This window comes from Anolis sagrei, chromosome 5, assembly GCF_037176765.1.
Source record: "Anolis sagrei isolate rAnoSag1 chromosome 5, rAnoSag1.mat, whole genome shotgun sequence".
Classification (NCBI taxonomy): domain Eukaryota; kingdom Metazoa; phylum Chordata; class Lepidosauria; order Squamata; family Dactyloidae; genus Anolis; species Anolis sagrei.
The window spans coordinates 66,650,845-66,672,446 of record NC_090025.1 but is presented as its reverse complement, the minus strand read 5'-3'; the positions used below and the strand labels follow the sequence as shown (position 1 = coordinate 66,672,446).

The window sequence follows — 21,602 nt, the reverse complement described above, 5'->3', positions numbered from 1 at the left end:
TGGAAGGGCCCTTAGTCTACACTGCCATATAATTCAGTTCAAAGCAGACAATGCGGGATTTTCTGCCTTATATTCTGAGTTATATGGCTTTGTGGAAGGGCCCTTTGTCTACACTGCCATATAACCCAGTTCAAAGCAGACATTGTTGGATTTTCTGCCATATATTTTGGGTTACAGGGTTGTGTGGAAAGATCCTTAGTCTACAATGCCATATAACCCAGTTCAAAGCAGACAATGTGGAATTTTCTGCCTTATATTATGGGTTATATGGCTGTGTGGAAGGGCCCTTAGTCTACACTGCCATATAACCCAGTTCAAAGCAGACATTGTGGGATTTTTCTGCCTTATATTCTGGGTTATATGGCTGTGTGGAAGGGCCCTTAGTCTACACTGCCACATAACCCAGTTCAAAACAGACAATGTGGGATTTTATTCAGCTGTGTGGCAGGGCCCTGGGTGAGGCTGAAAAGGGAAGGCTAATCTGGAGGATTACACAAGCCTATTTCTGGAGCGCCTGCCTGCCACTGTCCCACTTCGAAAGAGAAGGCTGTGCCTTTGAGCCACAAGCCACCTTGTGGGCCAGAGCCAACCGCCTGAGGTGCGCCTCGAAGCCGGTGTCCTGAGGGAAGGCCTGGCGCTGGCAGGTGCCACTCACGGCTAGGCCTCAAAGCCTGAGGGGAAGGGGCCTCGCGGCCTCCCCCTGCTGCACAGAAAGGGAGCTTCGCGCACGGAAACCTCGGCTTTTCCCTCCCTTTCCTGGTTACGCAAAAACCGCGAGGCGGGAGAAAGCGGCTCTGTTTCGGGGAGGAGGACCGAGCCCTCCATTTTGGCTGAGAGGGGAGCATCACTTCGGCCTCCATTGGAGGGGCCTGGCTGGAAGAGGCGCCCCCGCTTTCCCGCCTTTGGACAAGGTAACCAGGGAGGGGGCCATAAGAATAGCGGCGTGCCTCAAGTGTGGCTTCGTATCCACAACAGAAGGGGAGGTTTGCTCTCTCTCTCCTGCACGAGTGTGTTTCCTCCACAAGGAAGAGGATGGAGTCCTATTTTAAAAGAGAGGGTGGAGGTCTGCGCTTGAATTGCACTACTTAATCACAGGTTGAGGACGCCTTATCTGAAATGCTTAGGATCAGAACTATTTTAGGATTATTAAAAAGGATTTTGTAATAGTTGCATCGATACCTTCAACACTGCCATGCAAAACCCAGATTATCTGCTTTGAACTGGATTATATGGCAGTGTAGACTCAACCTCCTTCCACACTGCCATATAAAATCCACATTATCTGCTTTGAACTGGATTATATGGCTGTGTAGACTCAGCCTCCTTCCACACTGCCATGTAAAATCCACATTATCTGCTTTGAACTGGATTATATGGCTGTGTAGACTCAGCCTCCTTCCACACTGCCATGCAATACCCAGATTATCTGCTTTGAACTGGATTATATGGCAGTGTAGACTCAGGCCCCTTCCACACTGCCATATAAAATCCACACTATCTGCTTTGAACTGGATTATATGGCTGTGTAGACTCAGCCTCCCTTCACACTGCCATGCAATACCCAGATTATCTGCTTTGAACTGGATTATATGGCAGTGTAGACTCAGGCCCCTTCCACACTGCCATATAAAATCCACACTATCTGCTTTGAACTGGATTATATGGCAGTGTAGACTCAGGCCCCTTCTACTGTGCCATATAAAATTCACATTATCTGCTTTGAACTGGATTATATGGCAGTATAGACTCAGCCTCCTTCCACACTGCTATATAAAATCCACATTATCTGCTTTGAACTGGAATATATGGCAGTGTAGACTCGGGCCTTCCATACAGCCCTATATCCCAGAATATCCAGGCAGAAAAGTCCCATAATATATGCTTTGAACTGGGTATCTGAGTCCACACTCAGATATTGTGGGATTTCCTGCCTTGATATTCTGGGATATAGGACTGTGTGGAAGGGCCCTGAGTCTACACTCAGATAATGTGGGATTTCCTGCCTTGATATTCTGGAATATAGGGCTGTGTGAAAGGGCCCTCAGATAATCCAGTTCAAAGCAGATAATGTGGATTTTCTGCTTTGATAACCTGGATTTTCTAGCAGTGTAGAAGGGTCCTCATATAAACCAGTTCAAAGTAGATAATATGGATTATCTGATTTGATTGATAATCTGGACTATATAGCTGTGTAGAAGGGGCCATAAATTTAATGAGGTATTTTAGAGCCCTTCCATACAGTCATATAACCGAGAATATCAAGGTAGATTATTCACAATATCTGCTTTGAACTAGATTATCTGAGTCCACACTGCCATATAATCTAGTTCAAACTTGGGGCCCTTCCACACAGTCATATAACCCAGAATATCAAGGCATATAATCCACAATATATGGTTTGAACTAGATTATCTGAGTCCATACTGCCATATAATCAGCTCAAATGGAATTTTATATAGCTGTGTGGGGGCCCTTCCACACAGACCTATATCTCAGAATATCAAGGCAGAAAATCCTACATTATCTGCTTTGAACTGGGATATATGACAGTGTGGACCTAGATAATCCAGTTCAAAACAGATATTGTGGGATATTCTGCCATGATATTCCGGGATGTAAGGCTGTGTCCTTCCACATATTATTTATGCAGTGTTAAGACTAGTGGTCTAATCTTTTAAAAATGTACTAGCAGACCTGTTTGCAGTATTATTGCAGTATCATAGCAACAGAGCTGCAGAACCATGATTTATTACTGCCTGGTATGCTGTGTAAGTCATCCCTTCCAAACATTACTGCTGTCATGTGAATCTGCAGTTTGTGGCAGTATTTCAGGAGGCTTCCCATGTACAACCTGTAATGTGCAAACAAGTACATCTTAAATGTATGTTATTTTAAACATAAGGCTTCATAAATAAGTTTTTGTTTCATTGAATGCCTTGAAAGTCTCTTCCTTAAAGACATCCCATTAGTTGTGTGTTTGGGAGATTGGTAGTATCCCCACTAAAATGTCAACCAGAGGTAGAGAAATAGTAGGAGTGGGGTAATAGTAAAGGAAGATATCAATAAAATGGTTTCCATTCATTTGTTTATGTTATAGATTGCTTTTCTCCTAATATAAGATGCATTATGAAACCACATTTAAGGTTAAACCTAACAGGAACATTTTAAAAGTAGTCCTGGTATGCAGGGATTAGAGCACATGTATAAGGTTGATGTAATAAAGTTATAGAGAAAGGATCACAGCAACAAGTGTTTGCCCCATCTATTGATGTATTGATTTTGGTTTTCAATTTCCAGGAGAAATACGCCATCAACTTTCTTTTGATCATGGACCATCGATATGAAGATGTTTCAGACTGTGAAGTGGATCACTCCTTTTTTGACAGTGACTTTGAGGAGGAGCCGAAGAAAAAAGGAACCACAACAAAAATAGATGGAGAAGACAGTGGTGACAATCCACAAACAAAAGCTACAGTTGAAAGTAATCCTAACATGAGTATCGAAACTAAAGTGATGAAAAGTGGCTTGATAGAAGAAGAAAGACAAGAGAAAGAGGGAGAATTACAAAAGGAAGACACCTTGAGCAGTCATGCATATCAACCTAAGGATGCCGCATCCTTTTTGGCTTCCCTCAATTTAGAAAATGCAAGTACATCTGGTACAAACTCAGCACAATGTAGTGGAATGCATGAAAAAAATATTCCAAGTCAGATTCCTGAAATAGGTAAAAAATGTGAAGTAAATTACTATACAGATGAAGAAGACAGCAGTGATGACAGCAGAAACCAGAAAGTTAGGCTTAAGTTGTCTAAACAGTCAAGTGGCGCAAAGTGTAGCAAGACTATTGGAGTCCATCCCTCTTCCTCCTCCTCCTCTTCATCTTGCAGTTCTGATACAGATTGTTCAGACACAGATGATGGCTTGTCAGACTCTTCCTGTTCTTCTTCAAAAAAGAGCAGCATGTATAGCCGAGCACTACTTTCTCCAAAACAAAAAACTACCCCAGGTATCAAGTCAGTGGAAATCAAACCAAAGCTAGGCGATGATGCAGAAGAATCAGAAGACACAGTGACTGATGTTACTCCTCTTTCAACTCCAGATATCAGTCCCATCCAATCTTTTGAAGTTGCAGCATCCAATGATAAAAAGCTGAAGGTTAAAAGGCAAGAAAATGTGAGCCAGGAGTTATATGGTAAGCTTAAGTAATCTAAATATGATGGCCAATTTGGAAAAAACCCCAAATAAATACAATTTTTAAAATTGAATTTCTCTTTTTATTAGAACCAGATCTGGATCACAGATGTCATCAAAAGGTCCTGAATGAAGCTTTGGACTTGAATAATCTTTTGAAAGGTGATTTTTCTCTCAGAATAATTTTAAAAGTGTTGGAGGGGAACCTTTTTTATGAAATACAGCTGTATTCTTGCATAATGTAACTGTATAACTATACTTGAAACAGGATGATGAAATAAAATAGGATGACTCCCAATTATTTTATGTAAAGAAATTATCTGCAAAACAGAAATTTTACCTAATCCAATTTTATTTCTCGTGTCAGAAGCAAGTTGAGGATACGGTTAAAATGCATTTAAAAACACAAACAATTTTTTAAAAAAGAACTCAGCATTATGCTGAATGTCCTTTGACCAGAAGCTGGCCACTTGAAGTGGCTGTGGTGTCGCTGTGAGAAGATCCTCCATTGTGCATGTGACAGGGCCCAGGTTGCACTGTTTTAGGTGGTCTGTGGTTTGCTCTAATCAAATGATATGAAAAAATTCAAACCAAAACTAGCATATATTGAAGTTTTTAAAATGTTTGCAAATGTCTGAATAACAAATCAAACTAAAAAAACCAACAAAATAATCAACTACCAACATAAGATGCAATAATATTATTTATCTTTTGATATTTAAACATGGTATTCATCATTTTGCAGCATTGTTGCTTACATACTTGATGCTTGTTTTGGTAGCTCATCAACATTTCCTTACATAATAATATGTATAAGTGAAAGTAATCCGGATAGTCCTAAGAATAAAATTTAAAGTTCATGTGTATTCAGTAACTTTTATCATGAATTTTCGTTGAACTCTGAGAGTAGTGGCATTTAGCTATCTAAAGAATAACAACTGTGTGACTGTCTCTGGTTCATTCATCTGTCACTTCTGATAAGTAAAATCTTAATTTCTAAGGTAGTATTAGTTTCTTTGAGGACTCATACTGCTGTTCTATCATTGCAGCAAATGATTCTCAGCTAAGTATCTTGCTTCAAAGTTTTAAGTATACAGAATCACTAAACCCATAGGTATCACCCATGCACCTATATTCATCATACACTTATGTATAAGTTAAGAGCAAGTTTTGGAACCAAAATTATGGATTTTGATTTGTAGCCTGGATAAGCCAAGAGTCATTATGCAGATAAGAAAAAGTGCTCATGCTACTTTGAGGCCAGCTCTCCTGTCTGCCACTTTTCCATTTAGACATTCAAAACTAGAAAAAACACCACGGCAAAGCAAGTAGTGGAGATCAGTGCTTTTAAAAGTTCTACCAGGACTGACTAAACACTCAACCTTTGCCACTCTTGCCAGGGATGGTTCCCTTTTTTATCTAATAGTTAAGGGCTAGTACTTACATTGACCCATGGATAAGGTGGCCCGGGTTTTTGGGATTGATTTTTTAAACTAAAATTCCTAGAATTATACATGACTTATATGGTACATGAAAGTTCCCTTTTGCATTTAAGCCCTCCTGAGGCTGAAAAAGGCTCTGCTTTGCTTGAGAACATTTCTGTCTTCATATGTATTTGCTTTCTTTGTCTAGCTAAATGAAACCATGGATTCCGTGTTCAGAAAAACCTGTGTACTTTTGTGGGGAAAATACCATATGTTAGTAGTGGAGCACAAGGTCCCAGATTCAGTCCATGACATCTTCAATTAAATAGTTTGGGCAGTAAATGATGAGGACAAGGGCCTTTGCCTGCAACCTTTAATTGCTGCTTCCACTTTGGCTATTGGCTACACAGAGTCTGCACTGATATAGGGCAGCTTCTGTATTATTGTGCCACACTTGCAGTTAATGCTCCATGCAGCTCCATCTTTGATGTCAAAGATAATTCAATATGCCTTCAAACTTCATTTTTTTCTGTTAGGAAATTGTATTACTGATAATCATGTTCAGTGTATTTTTAAATCAATAAGATGTATAGAATGGCACTGCTTTTCTTTAAAAATAAAAATGGAAATAATAGGTTGATACATCTGAATAAAGAAAGAGAGAGGAGAAAAAAAGAATATGGCAGTACCTTTAACTGGTTATTTTAGCATGATATGATATGAATACAAACCCACTTCTTCAGGTGCAGTAGGGAGTGATATTAAAACTTGAGGTGTGAAGTGCATGTATACAGTTATGGAAATGGAGTAGAATAAAGTAGGATTCAGAAATACACAAATCATGTCCATTGTCCTAAATTTTCAAAGTGCTGGATGAAGGGATGCATGAAAGCTTACCAGATTTCTGTGTGTTTCAAAATATCACTGAGAAGTGTTTATATCTCGACTACATAATAGAAATCTATGGCTATAATTAAGTTCCTCTCTTTCTAGTTTACCTTGGTAATTTTCTTATTGAAGAACCTCAATTTGTAAAACTTGTATGGTATGTCCAAGAAGGTTGTTTGGGGGTATTGCTATTTCCAGTGTCAGATTTGTGTGTATTTATCGTCTTTCGTTCTGTTTGATGTGGAATGTAGGGGAACTACCAACATAGGATGACATTCACATTGGACGGAGAGCAACTAAATGCTCCTTTGATATATTTTGCTATTATTGACCGCTGTAATAATGCTCCCAGAGTAGATGTGGAGAGAGTTGGCATCCGGGTTTGTAGCAGGATCTTGCACCTATATTACCATTAATTTTGTATATCATGTTGCAAGTCAGTCCTTTATATGAAAGTTGCCCTCCTGTATAAGTCGAGGGCAGGTTTTGGATATTGTTTTCTGGGAGTTTGGGGATGGAATGTATTTCTCTTGAGAAATCAATGATATCCTTCACATAAATTGGAGTGCTGGTGGCATGTAACCTGAGAACCAAATCCCTATGTTCAGATATCCCTACAGTGAGGATTCTCATGTTTGTGACAGTAGGTTTTCCTGAGTTGTCTTGGTTGTATATTTTGAGTAGTAAATAGAAGATACCCAATTTGGACTCCCGGAGTATTCCCATTTGAATTCTGCTCCAAATATTACTGGAGAATTGTCTGAGTAATTTCTGGAGTCACTTCAGACACACAGTGAGATATTTAGAGAGCATTGTGTAAAATGTGATGTTGTGCAGTTGTCTCTCAGCCTTCTATATGTTGTTTATCTTGTTCATGATAGGCATAGCTTCCCTTTTGTTAGTCTATCATATAATAATGTAGGAAAGTTTCTGCCACTCTGGGTGGTACCTCATTCTACATATATGGCTGAGTTTTTGTGTGCCTCTTGTTGGTTATCTGTCTGGGCACAATAGTGAAAGCATTCTATATAGATATTCAGTTCCGTGTTCTAATCTTCTAGAATTCTGAAGAGTCTTGAGTTGTTGTCTTATATGCCTATTTGTTTTATTCAATAGTATTTTACATTATGTTTTATGTTCTGTTTTTGAAGGCACTTTGTGTTGTGTGTAAGCTGCCCCGAGTCCCTTCGGGAGGATACAAGAATAAAGTTATTACAATTCTTCTTTTAGTAGCCCGTGGAACCATATTCATGTAGTGTTTATGCTTGTGAACTGTTCTTCTGGCCGATGTCCCTCTTCTTGAAGTATTCCTGGAGTTGTAGACAGCAAAAGAAAGCTTCCAGATCACCACAAAATTGATTAATGTGTGTAGGTGGAAGGGGATAATTTTTTTTAATGAATTACATTTCTCTACAGTAGGTTTTTTCCCCTCATTAATTGGCTTGGCTTACTTAACTGTACAGTGCATAGCATTAAAAGAGAAAAGTAGTAGAGGTATTTATTGTATGGTATGTACTCTGTCTGGCATCCTCTTCAGTAATTACAATCAGTATGTTTGTATTGCACTATCACAAATCACTTTTATTGTCACTGCACACGGAACAGCCCAAAGCCCTTCCCCAAACTTAGCTTTTCAGCAGCACAAGCCTTCCACTCTAACAAGGCTATCTTTCTAGGCAGCATAGAGATGAACAGAGACATTATCCAGCTCTCTTCCTGTAATTGGATGCTCTGCAATAGGCATCTTCAGAAACCGCACTGCACTGCTTTGGTCATAGTGCTGGTAGTAGCTAATTTTCAGTATCACATTGCCACCATCTCATACATTTTATTGGCTGAGCTGGACATTCATATAGACTTTTTCCCATATGAGATGCCCTGTGGCAATCTATTATGATGCACTGCTGATGTCACATAAGCAGGTTCTGTACATGCTGGCAATACACTTTCCAGTGCCAGAAGTGTTTCAAGGGTTAAACAGCTAGAAAGAAGGTTTCTCCAGAAAGTTTGATACCGTCCAATCTGATGAAGCATCCTAGTTCTCTGGAATTTGCCAAACAAAAATAGGTGAGATTACTAAAGAGAGGAGAGAATTAAACTGAAAGAGGAATTCTACTGAGAAGCGCAGAAAAGAACATTGGATAACATTTCATATGTCTTGGTGTTTGCAATTAAACAATCTACTGCTGTTTTGTACAGTACATAGTTATACTTACATTCTAATTATGAAAACACTTTCTAGGTGCTGAAATGGCACACTTATTTAACAGGAGAAATAGTTATATGTATGTATATCTGTATGTATTTCCATTCAGTCCACTAAAAGAACAAATATATGAGAGTTACTTGCATTTTGCTTATGAGAATATCTTTTAATTGCTAACAAATGATGCCCTATAGCAGGGGTACTCAAACTAAGGCTCGAGGGCCGGATACGGCCCTCCAAGGTCATTTACCCGGCCCGCGGTCAGGATCAACCTAAGTCTGAAAAAACTTGAAAGCACACAACAACAAGACTATCTCATCAGCCAAAAGCAGGCCCACACTTTCCATTGAAACACTAATAAGTTCATATTTGTTAAAATTGTTCTTCATTTTAATTATTGTATTTTAAGTGTTTTTTGCACCACACATATGTGCAGTGTGCATAGGAATTCATTCATTTTTTTTTTTCAAATTATAATCCGGCCCTCCAACAGTTTGAGGGTCTGTGACCTGGCCCTCTGTTTAAAAAGTTTGAGGACCCCTGGCCTATAGTCTTGATTACAGGTTATTCTGTTCAAAAGGAGAACGCAGCAAATACATTTAGGGACTGACTCTTGGTAAAAGTATCAGCACATAGAAATGGCTGTCCAGTAATCAGGTATAACAAAATAGCTGTCTTTCTTGAGAAAGATGGTTAAAATCCACAGCACCAGTTGTTATTTTAGATGCATCAAAACTTTCCAGTGTGAACTCGATTTTTTTTTGCCTTATAAAAAAAATCCTGGTTGAAGTTATCCTGTCACAAAAAATAACTTACGTACAAAACACATTTTATAGTTAGGTGTTTTAATTTTTAGGTTTAGTAGTATCATAACACTATGCATTGTGTGTATTCTAAAATCCTTTTTTTAAATCCAAAGAAAAAAGGTACTAAATATATTGGCGTTTTTTAATGAAAACATTTTGGTCTGTACTTCAAGCTAATGTTACTTCTTTAGGTTTTTATTTCTATTTTGCATACTTAGTATGAAATTCTATACACACATCCCCAAGTTTTCTTTGTGAAATGTGCTGAAGTAATTAATTTTTGGGATGCTTTTGCAGATTCTACAAATACAATCAAAAGTCATGGTCTGACTTCCAAAAACTACAAGTTGTGATTATAGGCTCCCATTTAAAAACCTCTTCACCCGCTTCGTCCTTCGGCCCTAAATCTTATTAACTTATGCCCATTTTCAACAATGTTCTGAGAACATAGCTGGTACCTGATTCTTTGATGCTGCCATTTTGGATTGTGCAGCATCTATATGATGTCACTTATACAGTTTTGAAGGTAACTATGAAGTCTTCCAGAGAATGTTTCTCTCCCAATGCATTCTTATGCATGGGCACAATCCTTTCGAATAAAGGCTTTTGGCCCAAGATATGAGCTTCTATGGGAAAATTGTCCCAAAAGGTTCATAGGTGATGGCATCTATTGTTCAGTATCATCTAAGCCTTATTTTTTATTTCGGTTTTGCTCGTTCAACCTAATATGATTGATCACATAGATAACTAATTTGGCTAAGAGGGTGATCTAAGGAGGGTGATCAGACAGCAATTGCCAGTACTCCTTCCATTAAACCTGCCTTCTTAGGTTGCTGGGAGTTGCAGTTCAACATCATTTGAAGGAAAGCAAAATTCCCATTTCTAGATTACTGTATTAGCCTCTATCCATGGTGAAAAGAAAGAGCAAGCAAGGTCATTTGTGCTCTTAACTTAAATTCAGGTATCAAGCAAATAGCCTCTATTTAATCCATATAAGAAAACTGGCACCAGATTGGTTTTAATAATTTCTTAAGTACGTTTTCTGCATATAAAAACACTCAGCTGTAGCATTCCTATGGTGAGAACAGAAAATGATAACTTGCCACTTTTACTGGACCTCTTTTGTCAAGGACACTGCTCATGAAAAATACTCCAGGGGCTTACATTATTCGCTTTTTTCTTCTTTGCCAACATTTACAATGTTGCACAATTTCACTTCATAGTACTAGGAATTATTTTAATCTTGTTAGAGTTTTAAACTTTAATTACATTACATGAATGTCTTTGTTTTTGCATATTAAACAATAGATTTTAACTGTACTCCATAGGCACTGTATGATAGAGCAAGACTGGGGTGGTTTGTCCATTGCAGAAAACTAAAGCACTGTAATGTAGAAGAAAATGTCTATATAGAGGCTGCAAGCAATGAAGGGTTGAGATGTGTAAGTGACTTTTCAATACTTAGTATTGTATAGTTGTTTTTCCCCATTCCGGTATGTTAAACATAGGAATAGAACAAGGGAAACATAGAGAAGGTTATTATTGGATACAGAACCATATAAGAACCCAAAAGACTCTTGGTTTTTTATGTTATGTCTATGAACAAGGGTTGCTTTGTTGTTGATCAAGCCGACATTTTTAATCCTTGCTTCCCAAACACATTATTCATTCAACAAACTGAATGAATCACTGAGTTTGGGATTAAACATCACTTTGTGACAATGTACCATTTACAGGTTCAACTAGTGATATCTAAGCAGGTCCGTTCACTCCTAGGTATGTCCAGAGCTTTTGCCAGTAAGGATGTGTTATCTTTTACTACTCTAGATTAAGCAAGGCCAATGAATGGGGGGGGGGGGGAATTAATTATGGCCTTCATGGCAAAAGTAACAGTGGGTAATGCTATACCATAGTGAATGTGTTGAATTGAAACCTGCTTCTGACCAGCAGCATCCAATGCTGAGGGGCAAAGAAACCATTTGAAATATGGAAACCATTGAAGCAATTTGTTATGTGGAATATAGTTTCCTGTTTTACCTACAACCAAAAAGTGTAAGGCTGGAAGGGAAGAATGTTGAATAAGTAGATGGCTTTGAGGTAGTGTTAAATAGCTATTTGGATTCCAGCCATTTCCCATAAAGTATAGCATCTTGAAGTGAAATGCTCATTCCTTTGGACTTGAGTGTCTGTGTTTCAAACAAATATGTGTAAAAGGTTGACTTCTGTTTATATTTGTTCATATAGCACACATGTACGGTTTAATGGAGGTCATGGACCTTCCCTTTCTACAGAACCATGCAATTTAGGAAATAAGTGGTTAGAAGAGGCAGTGGGGAAAAGAGTAAAGATAAAACATGCTTGGTTTCCAAACCATATTAATGTGTTCCCTCCTTTCTTTCTGTAAACATGCTGGTTTGAATGTCTATTTTGCATTTGGCATCTTGCAGAAGTAGCTTCTAGTGGCTGCTACATTCAGCTCATAATACTATGGCACATTCTCCCTTCATCTAACTTCTGGGGCCATGAGGCAGAAATGAGAATTTTTTAGTATTTCCAAGTTTTAAATTGTTGTTAGTGTTAATTCTGATTAGTTGAAATGTCAGCTGTATTCACATCTTTCAGCAATAATTAAGGTCGACATTTGTTCAAATGTAGATATAAAAAGTGTCAGTTAATCTAAACTGGAAGTCAGCCAAGGCCATAATAAAGGAGGAAAGGGAACATACAAGCCAGCACTCTCTACACTTCAATCCCCAAAATGCTAACCCATTGTCCCAAAAATGTACAACAGGACTTCATATAGGAATCTATGAAAACTCCCTTTTTCAGTGCAATCTGTTATATTTAAATGAAGTATTGGTTAGCTCTGGTTATGTCATAATTTTATAATGAATTGTCTCAGGAGTAATAAGGCCAACATGAGAAGATATTTGGAGGTGTCCATGCATGATATGAACCCAAAGCTCTGAGTGCTTTTTCTTTTAAAAAAGGTTGTACAAATTTCTAATATTATCTAAAATAGACCATTATATATTTGGGGTTTTGTTTTGTTTTGTTTTGGGTTTTGTTTGTTTTTTTGCAACTGTTGCATTTCATGTTCTTGTAGACTATAACTGAGATCTTTGTTTTAGAATAAAAGAAAGGATGTGAGCCAGTCATGTGATCTTCTTTTCAGGGGTATTTCTTCGCTTTTACCTGTTTAATAACTAGAATTTAAATTATTCTGTTTTTGAATAAATGCTAAGGAGTGTTATTTTAAACTTATTCTTGTATTCTTGGACTCATTTGTTTGTATCGTGCCATAAATCCATGCATCTTAATTGATGCTGGTTATCACCCAACAATCAGTATTATTCATTTTATTGAATTGCTTTCAATGTTTGATTATATTTTCATTTTTGAGGAATGATTGAATAAATGCAAAATGATTGAGATTTGCATTAGTATAAGATAGTAATGCTAAACATCAATTTTGGAAGACTTTGAATCAATGTTGTTTATTTTTGAGGAAATACATAGTCCTTGGTGTTTGCCTTTGTTGTATTATTTACATTAGTATCTTGATTTCATGAGAAAAGCACCGATTTTCTATTGCCCTTGGTTTGTGGTGGGAATAATTGATCATTTTTCTTTAGTATGCCAATCTCATAATACTGTACACTAAGCAGCAGCTCTTTATTATTGTAGTGTTTCATCCAAGTTGAGAATTTGTATTGGTTTCTTTCTCTGTTTCCTGACCCCCTCCATGTAGTGTGGTTCTCCCTTTCTTCAAAAAATCACCACATGTTTCTGAATTGTAGCTCATCTTCTCTCTCTTTTGTCAGTCTACTGCCCTTTTCTCAAATGTTCTTTTCATGATGATTGACCTCAGCAGTTCAGCATAGTGGGCACAGTGAAAGCTTTTCAAATGATAGTGTAGAGTCTCGTTGGTGTAGAATTTCCAAAAGGCCAAGTAGGATAATAATATTTAGAGTTTGGGCTATAAATTTAGGAGACCAAGATTCAAGTTGCCACTCAGCCATAGAAAACCCATGGATGTTAGTGACAAACTTCTTCTGAATTAATGTCATCAAAAAAACCTATGATAGGGTTGGTCAGTATCATTTTGAAGGCACATAAGGACAACAATCTCTTTACCACACCATATGTTCCTGTAACATTTCTCCTTCCAAATGTCTTCTGAAGGAGCTGTGCTACCTACCTTGTAGTTCCTAAAACTATTTAAACAACTGACATCCCAGTAAGTCTTTAGTCATCTCACAAGTAATTTAACTTGTTCAAGTGTTAACATGGTATTATAGAGTAAATAACTTCCTTTGAACAAAAATAAGTCTGTAAAGAAGTAAGAATATTAAAAGCTTTTGAATTAAACTGTTCTGTGTTAAGATTGGTAGGGCAGTCCTGAATCCAGTTAGCAAAATGTGATGACATTCCAGTTCTTTATGATATTCAGAAATAGCTGGACTAAGATTTGAGCCTTTTATGAGACTCCTGAGAATACTGTTAATATATGTTATACTACTCATCTTGTACAGTTTAACCACAGTTCAGTGCCTGATCCATTGATGCCCCGCATACACAAAAGCTAGAATGGGCTCTCCAGTGCTGAAACTCTACAATTTTGAATAGACTAAAATAACCCAATGTCCATGACCTTTTTCAGCACAATGCACATTGACAATTATGAGAAATGTAAATTGATCACCTTTTATGGTGACAGATAGTATGCACTAAATTTGCAAGTGAAAAGTATGCCAGTTGTATATACATTTTCAAAATTAGCTACGATCTCTGTTCAGATTACTAATGCTCCCATTACTGAGCTGTAGGTTAAATTTAAGAATCCATATGTTGGCATTCTCATCCTAAAAACATTTCTGTTTTAGGAATAATTGAAGGCAGTGCTTACAATTGAATGTGCCTTATATATTTTGGAAGTCAGAAGCAATTCTGCATACTTCTTACATTTGGGATTATTAACAATACAGTTTTATGCATATATATATATATATATATACACACACATACACACACACACACACACACATACGTTCAACTGAACAGACTGGGATTTATTTTTGAGTGAGCATGTACACGGGTGTGTATTTACATCTTCCAGTGCCATGGCTGCAATAATGATATGTACCACAGGTTCCTGTTAGACATTTTCAATTTAGAGTTGTTTTCAAACCCATATGAAATAATTATGTTAAAAGCGCTGACAGAGAAGTCATTTAATTTTAAATGTTCACTTCATTTTTTAAATGTTGATTTGATTTTCTTAAAAGCGTTTCTGCAGTTGGAGAAAAAGGAACAACAGAAGATGGTCTTGGATCAGTCTTCTCTAGGGTCAAGGAAAAACTACTCTTTCACAAATGAAGAAGTGCGACAGATTGATCAGGAAAACCAACGGCTCTTAAAAGAACTGACAAAGCAAGCTACAAAACCCAGAAGCAAAAGTGCTTCAGTGAAAAAACCTTCAGGCCCAACGGCTAAGATGTACCACAGTGCTATCAACAGGCAGAGGGAACAGCAAAGGATTGACAGAGAGAATCTGGTTAGTTGAAGTTCTTACTGTAACAGACCTTTTCGGTAGCAAATACAGCCTTGAGTCATGGGCAGAGAAATATTATATGACAATTATGTGGCTGAAGGCAGATGCCCCTTATAAATGCATGCTTATTCAGGGCACATGAACCTGAGTACAAACCAGGTGTTTCTTGAGGGTGAATCAGAAAAGAGAATGGTGTTCCCAAGTGGTCACATATTGCTCATACCAAAGTTTATCTGTCTTTCTCCCTCTCTCTTTTTACTTTCTCCTTTTTCTCTTCTTTTTTCCCTACACTTAAATACCATAATTAAGAGGAGAGTCTGATTGTGGTAGAACTCTTGTTCTGCTCCATGTATTTGGATTATTATCCCTGAAGAGAAAAACACAAATCTGTGGCCAGCAGTGGCTACCCTAGCACTAGCAAGAGAGTTTCTCGCTGTCACCAGAAGACCTTACATGTATGTGGTGATGGCCACTTCCCCTGTGCGTATGGGATCACAGCTTCTCATTTTGAGAGAAAGGGAAGGATTAGAGTAGGCAACGTGGGAAAGTGTAGGCCACAGGTCACATATGGCCTTTCTGGGCCATTCTGCCACCACTGATACCCACCTTCAAGCCCTCTCCTAGAGATGTTTTTCATTCCTGAAAGCCTAAGTTGCCTGCATCTTTGCTTGTTCCATTGCTGTTAAACCATTGTAGTAACCATAGTAACATCTCTTGAGTCAAATAAGTATGAAATACTACAGCTCTGTGTGCTGCTGCTCCTTTTTGGTTCTGAATGGGCTAAAGTGTGTCTCCACAGTGGTCAGGTTTTCATAATGTTTGTTAGACTTTATTTGCATAACTTCCCCCTCCTCCCAATCCATCAGTTGACATTCTCCAGCATCATTGTATTCTTTTGTGATGGAACAACCGCAAAGGCATAAATGGTTCATGAGTGTATATTTACCATTGATTGCTACAACATTCTTGAGCCTTACTGAATAATCAGGTTGTAGCTTAATAAACCAGAGTCTTCTATCACTTCTTCACTTCCTCTTATATTGTGGCATTTGAGTTTCCATGTACATGTCCATTAAACGATGAACAAACTAGTGCTTGAAATAGCCACATAAGGGAATTCTCTGTCCCAGCTGAAAATATTTTCCCAAATGTGCTCATGTGCAGTGTTATATTCCATAATACTTACATATACAAGAAGTGTTATGTCGATAGACTTGGCCTGGTCATAGTGAGATAACTATGCATGATTCTGACATAAATTCTCAATAACTGGTGATGAAAAAAAAACTAATTTTTAAACAAATTAAATTAAGGCTTTTTTGAAGAGACTTGAAGCAGTGAAACCCACCGTTGGTTTGAGGCGCTCAGAACAACTCATGGACTATCAGCGACAAATGAGTTACCTTAGTGCTGCTCCGACTCCTAGGAGAGGGAAGTCTGCTTTAAGCCACCACAGCCCTTCTCGTAAGTAGCTGCAATGTGATAATTTTCTCTCTTTGTATATTTAGTGTATGTAGAGAATAGTTTTGCAGACACATATACATAATCCTCAATCTCACTAAGATTCAATTGTGTGGCACTCCGCCATTATTCAAGTGAAAAAGGTGAAGAAATAGATATTAATGTTGACATTCGCTACTTAGATATGTATGCAAAAATAATAAGTTCTCCTGGCCTGAATCCCAGCCCACTTTAATAGCTATGGGCCAAATCAGTCAAATGGGATCTGTTTAGCCGCTGATGGGTGTAGAAGGAAGATGTTTTTGGCCCCCTTTCACCAGTGAACAAGGGTATAAGGAATTGCAACAGGAGTCCTACTTCTGATTGATAAATCCTCACTTATGGGTGGTCAGGGCCGGAAACATTGTTCTCATTGTGCCCCAATTATAGCTGAACAACTTCGTTTGCTTGGTTTGTTTGTTGGCTATTAAGGTGGACAGAAAGAAGGTAATTTACTAAATACAGAGCAATTATAGTTCTCTAATTTTGATTATGAATCTGTTAAACTGCAACCCAGAATTCCAGCCTAAATTTTTACAGGTGACTATTTAAGCTGTGTTGGAATCAATGTTCAACTAAGTTTTGATTTAAAAAAATTAAAAATCACATTTTCAGGCATTTTTCACCCTTATAAACAGAATGCCTTAGGCCAGTGGTTCTCAGCCTGTGGGTCCCCAGATGCTTTGGCCTTCAACTTCCAGAAATCCTAACCACTGGTAAACCGGCTGAGATTTTTGGGAATTGTAGGCTGAAACACCTGTGGACCCACAGTTTGAGAACCACTGCCTTAGGCAATATAACTACCAAGTGACTGTCATTCTCACTAATGTTGAAGTGCCTTCATTATTTCTGTACTTCACAATCCTTTTTCAAGAAAAGTGCGAGCAGTCCCTGGGTTACGAACAAGATAGGCTCTGTAGGTTTGTTCTTAAGTTCAATTTGTATGTACGTTGGAACAGGTACATTTTTAAAGTGCAACTCAAATAAAGCTTTGGATAGCATAAGGAAGGGCTAACACCATTGTAATGTTTAGTTTGCTGTCTGTGCCCCTGTTCAGATTTTCCCTCACTTTCTGTCCCTGTACAATTGGGGTTTTCATGGAAACAAGGATTGGTGATAAAGCTTCAGTAAAGACACCTTTTCCCCATGATAACTCCTACAGGAGTGTTTTTCCCTTCCTAGGGGTAGACTTCATCTCGCTTTCTGTTATCACGCCCCTTTTTGTAACTAAACTTCAGAGTGGTTTGAGAGCTAATGTCCCTCATTTTGTGAGTTGGAGTCAAAGATGAACCTATTGTTTGTGCAAAGAAGGTTTCCCCCTAAGAAATCACAGCCCTCAGAAGTTGCTGTTTGGAAACCTCCAAGGACAGTGGGAAGAGTATTAGAACTGATTTGCACAAGCAAAAGCCCCACATGTTGGAATCCAGCCCTGAATTTTCAACCCTTTAAGTGAAGTTTGTTGCATAGGGTTTAGATCAGGAAAGGGCAAACTTTGGCTCTCCAGGTGTTTTAGATTTCAACTCCCACAGCCTACCAGCTGTTAGGAATTGTGGGAGTTGAAGTCCAAAACGCCGGGAGGGGCAAAGTTTGCCCGTGCCTGTTTTAGACTATTTCTTCAGACTCTTCTTGCCCAGTGTAATGGACTCGTACCTTTGTAGGCCGAAGCCAAAGCCTAGAAGTCAGTAAGCCGGCCTTCATGTTAGTGAGGGAATACAATGAGAGGCAGATCAGCAGAGAGGAGGAGCTCAGCTATCCCAGGATTGGCTAGGACACATGGGAGGAGCTGGAGCTGTGAGTGTAAAAAAAGGCAGGCAGCTTCTGACAGAGAGAGAGATTGGATTTTTGATCTGGGTGGATTTCGAGTGAGCTGAAGCTTTCCTGAGGGAGAGTGTTTGAAGGCAGGTGTGGCTATAGAGAGTGGCCTAGAGGGTCGTTAGCCACCTGTGAACTGGTGTGGGTGTTAACACACTAGTTGTTTTTACTCTCTAAGGGACAGGGTATTCTAGGGAAGCTAGATACTCTGAGGGGACAGACAGGATTGGTCTGTCAGAGGGAATTTGCTCACGTTGAAGAAAAGATACCCAGTTGGGGAGTCCAGCAAGCTTGTTAGGACCCAGAAATCGTTTGAGAAGATTGTGCTGTGATAACCAAATACGCTTGTGTAACTCAAAGTAGAATTTAGTTGTTTGTTCTGGTATATAAATAAACTTTGTTCTAGTTCAACTTTCAATAGAGCCTCCACATTGATTCATTCCATTAGATCTGTTCCAGTAAATTCTAACATCTTTTTACCTCAGACATTTTAAAGGGAGTTAAAGGAAGGGCTGGGGGAACAACAAGCTTTACCTCTGGCCTAACATCAAGATAATTTTCTCAAATCCATTTGAGTGGTGGCAGTAATTCTACTAATGCACATTCACGTTTCCTCAACACACATCGAGCTTTGTGACAGGATTGTGTTGGTGTCCAATTGGAGCCTTAGTAAATAAAATCCTTTACTCTGATCCTTCAAATTGGTGGTCAGCTGTAGGCAATATAACAGCTGAAGGAACGTGTGGGTGTGTGTGCTAGGGAATATATTAGTTAAGTATTATTCCCCGGGTCCCTGGCCACATTACATTTGGTGGCAGCGTTGGGATTGAAAAGGAAGGTTCCCCCCTCCCCCCGTCACACATGCGTTAAGGGACCCCTCATTTCTTAGACCACATTACACCCAGCCTTGATCTCTTTCTCTCTTTCTACCAGGAGTCGCTTCACGACCATCCAGCCACAGCGCATCCAGTACAATAAGCCGGAGGAGTGAAAGACCAGTTTTTGACACATACAGAAGTTCTCTGCAACAATTGAATCCTACTAGCATTCGTGGTGCCTGGTTATAAGTTTACATGCATTGCACTACCAGATTTCTAATTCTGACGTTTTTGCAGATTGCTGTAATTCTGTGTAAGAGTATTGTAATATTCACCATTGGTGATTAAAGGACATCCAGAAGTGATATTAACTACAAAGGGAAACAACAATGGTTAAATTATTTCATTTTATTTAATTGCAGGCAAAATCTCTGTTCCATCTCTTGAATAGTATTTTCTCAATCAGTATTTCCTCTTATACAGAGAAAAAAATGGCAACACTATTACTCTCCCATTAAATTTAGGTTTGATAATTGCCATTTTGGAACCAGAAGGGGGAACTGCTTTTCATTTTATATTTTACAATAAATTTTCTGGCCTGTTTTTAAGTCTTGAATTTTGCTTTCTTACATAATGAATGTAGCTGCCATTTTTAATTCAGTGTAGTGTATTTATGCAGCCTTTTAGTATATATAAATCAATAGTGTTTATGATAACGATGTATGCAATCTTAATGGTAACTGGGGAGAGAACATATGTCATACAGTTACATTGTTATTTATTATCGAATGCTTAGGTGGCCATGAAATGAATCCTTTTGAAAGAGCCAAATCTGCTTTTTTCCATATTTGCATTCCAAGAACAATTTCAGTGTTTTCATGCTTAATTTCATCCACTTTCTGCAGTACTTCATAAACTGAATCTAAATTCAATGACGCATCTTCAATTGTGTATTAAATTCAGAACATTGACAATTTTAATGTCTGAAGTGGTATGTTTTCAAGCAAATAATGTGGAAGAGTGGTCTCTGTAAGAGCTTTATCTTTGGTTGGCCTTGTAACGTGACCTTTGGGTAACTCTGGCTGTGCAATATATGTGCAGAATTATGCTGATTGTTCAGTGATGTTTCTTTAATAAATACCAATGAGCAGCTATTTTGTGGATGCACTTTCTAACTGCAAGCACTTTTAAATTTTCCAGTGACATTTTCCTCTTTGATAAAACATTACAGCTTGTACTAGTTTTAAATAATGTAGTTATAGTATTGTACTTGGTTGGTTATAGCAGATTTGTATGTCAATCTTTAAAACCTAAGCAAAATGACTAATTATGCTAGTGTTCAGCATTGCACTATATTCTGAACCATTTACCTTTGTGTTGTAACAAAATCAACACTATTAAACTCTAATAAAGTGTGTCTTTCAGTTGTGTTCACATTCTGCTTATAATTGAATTTGTCTCTGTAAGTCTTGCCAACTCCAGAATTTCCCTTCGTTTTCCTTTATTTATTTAAAAACAATATTTTCTCCATGAAGATCCATTATTTATCATATGTTTTGTACTTAATGTCTTGTTTTCTTGAATTATTTATTATTTATTTATAGCATTTATATTCTGCCCTTCTCACCTCAAAGGGGACTCAGGGTAGAGCACAACATATAAACGGCAAACATAACTAGCCTATGCACATATAAAAACATTAAAATCACTTATCTTGATGTTGAAATCCTCTGTTTCAAGCATCCATTTACATTCTTGTTTTTTTTTTCAGAATGAGTATTTAGTCAAATATTTCAAAATAATTCCTTATAGTATGACTGCTAGGGTGCTGCATAGTCAGTCAGTACCTGATCCCATTTAGACACCTTGGTTACGTCCACTTATACTCCTTATAATTTCCATTGAGAGGTCTAAAATGGCTTTGATTTTGTCTCCTTTTTTACATGCTACCTACTGTTATTGTTGTGGTTGTTTTAAAGCTAATTGTATTGTTTTATTTATTTATTATTTACTTATTTACTTTATTTATATACCGCTTTTCTCAGCCCTCAGGCGACTTAAAGCGGTGAACAACATTGATACAAAACATCACGAGACAAGTATAGGGCAATTAAAAACAATTGTAACATAAATAATTAAATATCAGTATAACATTAAACATTGTTTTAATCTATTTCTGTAAACTGCTCTGAACCAAATTGGGAGTAGCGGTATACAAGTTAAATAAATAATAAATACATAAATAAATAAAATGTCCAGATGAAACATGGAAGAATGTTAGATTCCAGTAAAGGGAATACACCTGAAAATTGCATCCAATTAGTATGAGATCAGGACTCGGTATTTTATATCACTTTTAATCTGTTTGATTGATAGGTGTTTTAATTGATTATATATTTTGAT

The 21,602-nt window shown here is 37.8% G+C and overlaps 1 protein-coding gene across 1 annotated transcript; it reads left to right on the top strand.

The window, feature by feature from the left end:
- The first annotated feature begins 572 nt into the window (after nucleotides 1-572).
- On the top strand, nucleotides 573-20,633 carry CFAP97 (cilia and flagella associated protein 97). The gene is made up of 6 exons (XM_060778636.2): nucleotides 573-911; nucleotides 3,298-4,192; nucleotides 4,282-4,353; nucleotides 14,804-15,072; nucleotides 16,383-16,533; nucleotides 19,315-20,633. Exons 2-6 carry the CDS (start codon nucleotides 3,328-3,330, stop codon nucleotides 19,446-19,448), a joined length of 1,491 nt encoding a protein of 496 aa, XP_060634619.2. The 5' UTR covers nucleotides 573-911; nucleotides 3,298-3,327; the 3' UTR covers nucleotides 19,449-20,633.
- Nucleotides 20,634-21,602: the final 969 nt, after the last annotated feature.

Excerpts from the sequence above, each read along its gene's own strand:
- CFAP97 (XM_060778636.2), top strand. The coding sequence starts at position 3,328 with ATGGACCATCGATATGAAGATGTTTCAGACTGTGAAGTGGATCACTCC. Across the intron at positions 15,073-16,382 it reads GGATTGACAGAGAGAATCTG|GCTTTTTTGAAGAGACTTGA; the intron begins GTTAGTTGAAGT and ends AATTAAATTAAG. Across the intron at positions 16,534-19,314 it reads AAGCCACCACAGCCCTTCTC|GAGTCGCTTCACGACCATCC; the intron begins GTAAGTAGCTGC and ends TCTTTCTACCAG.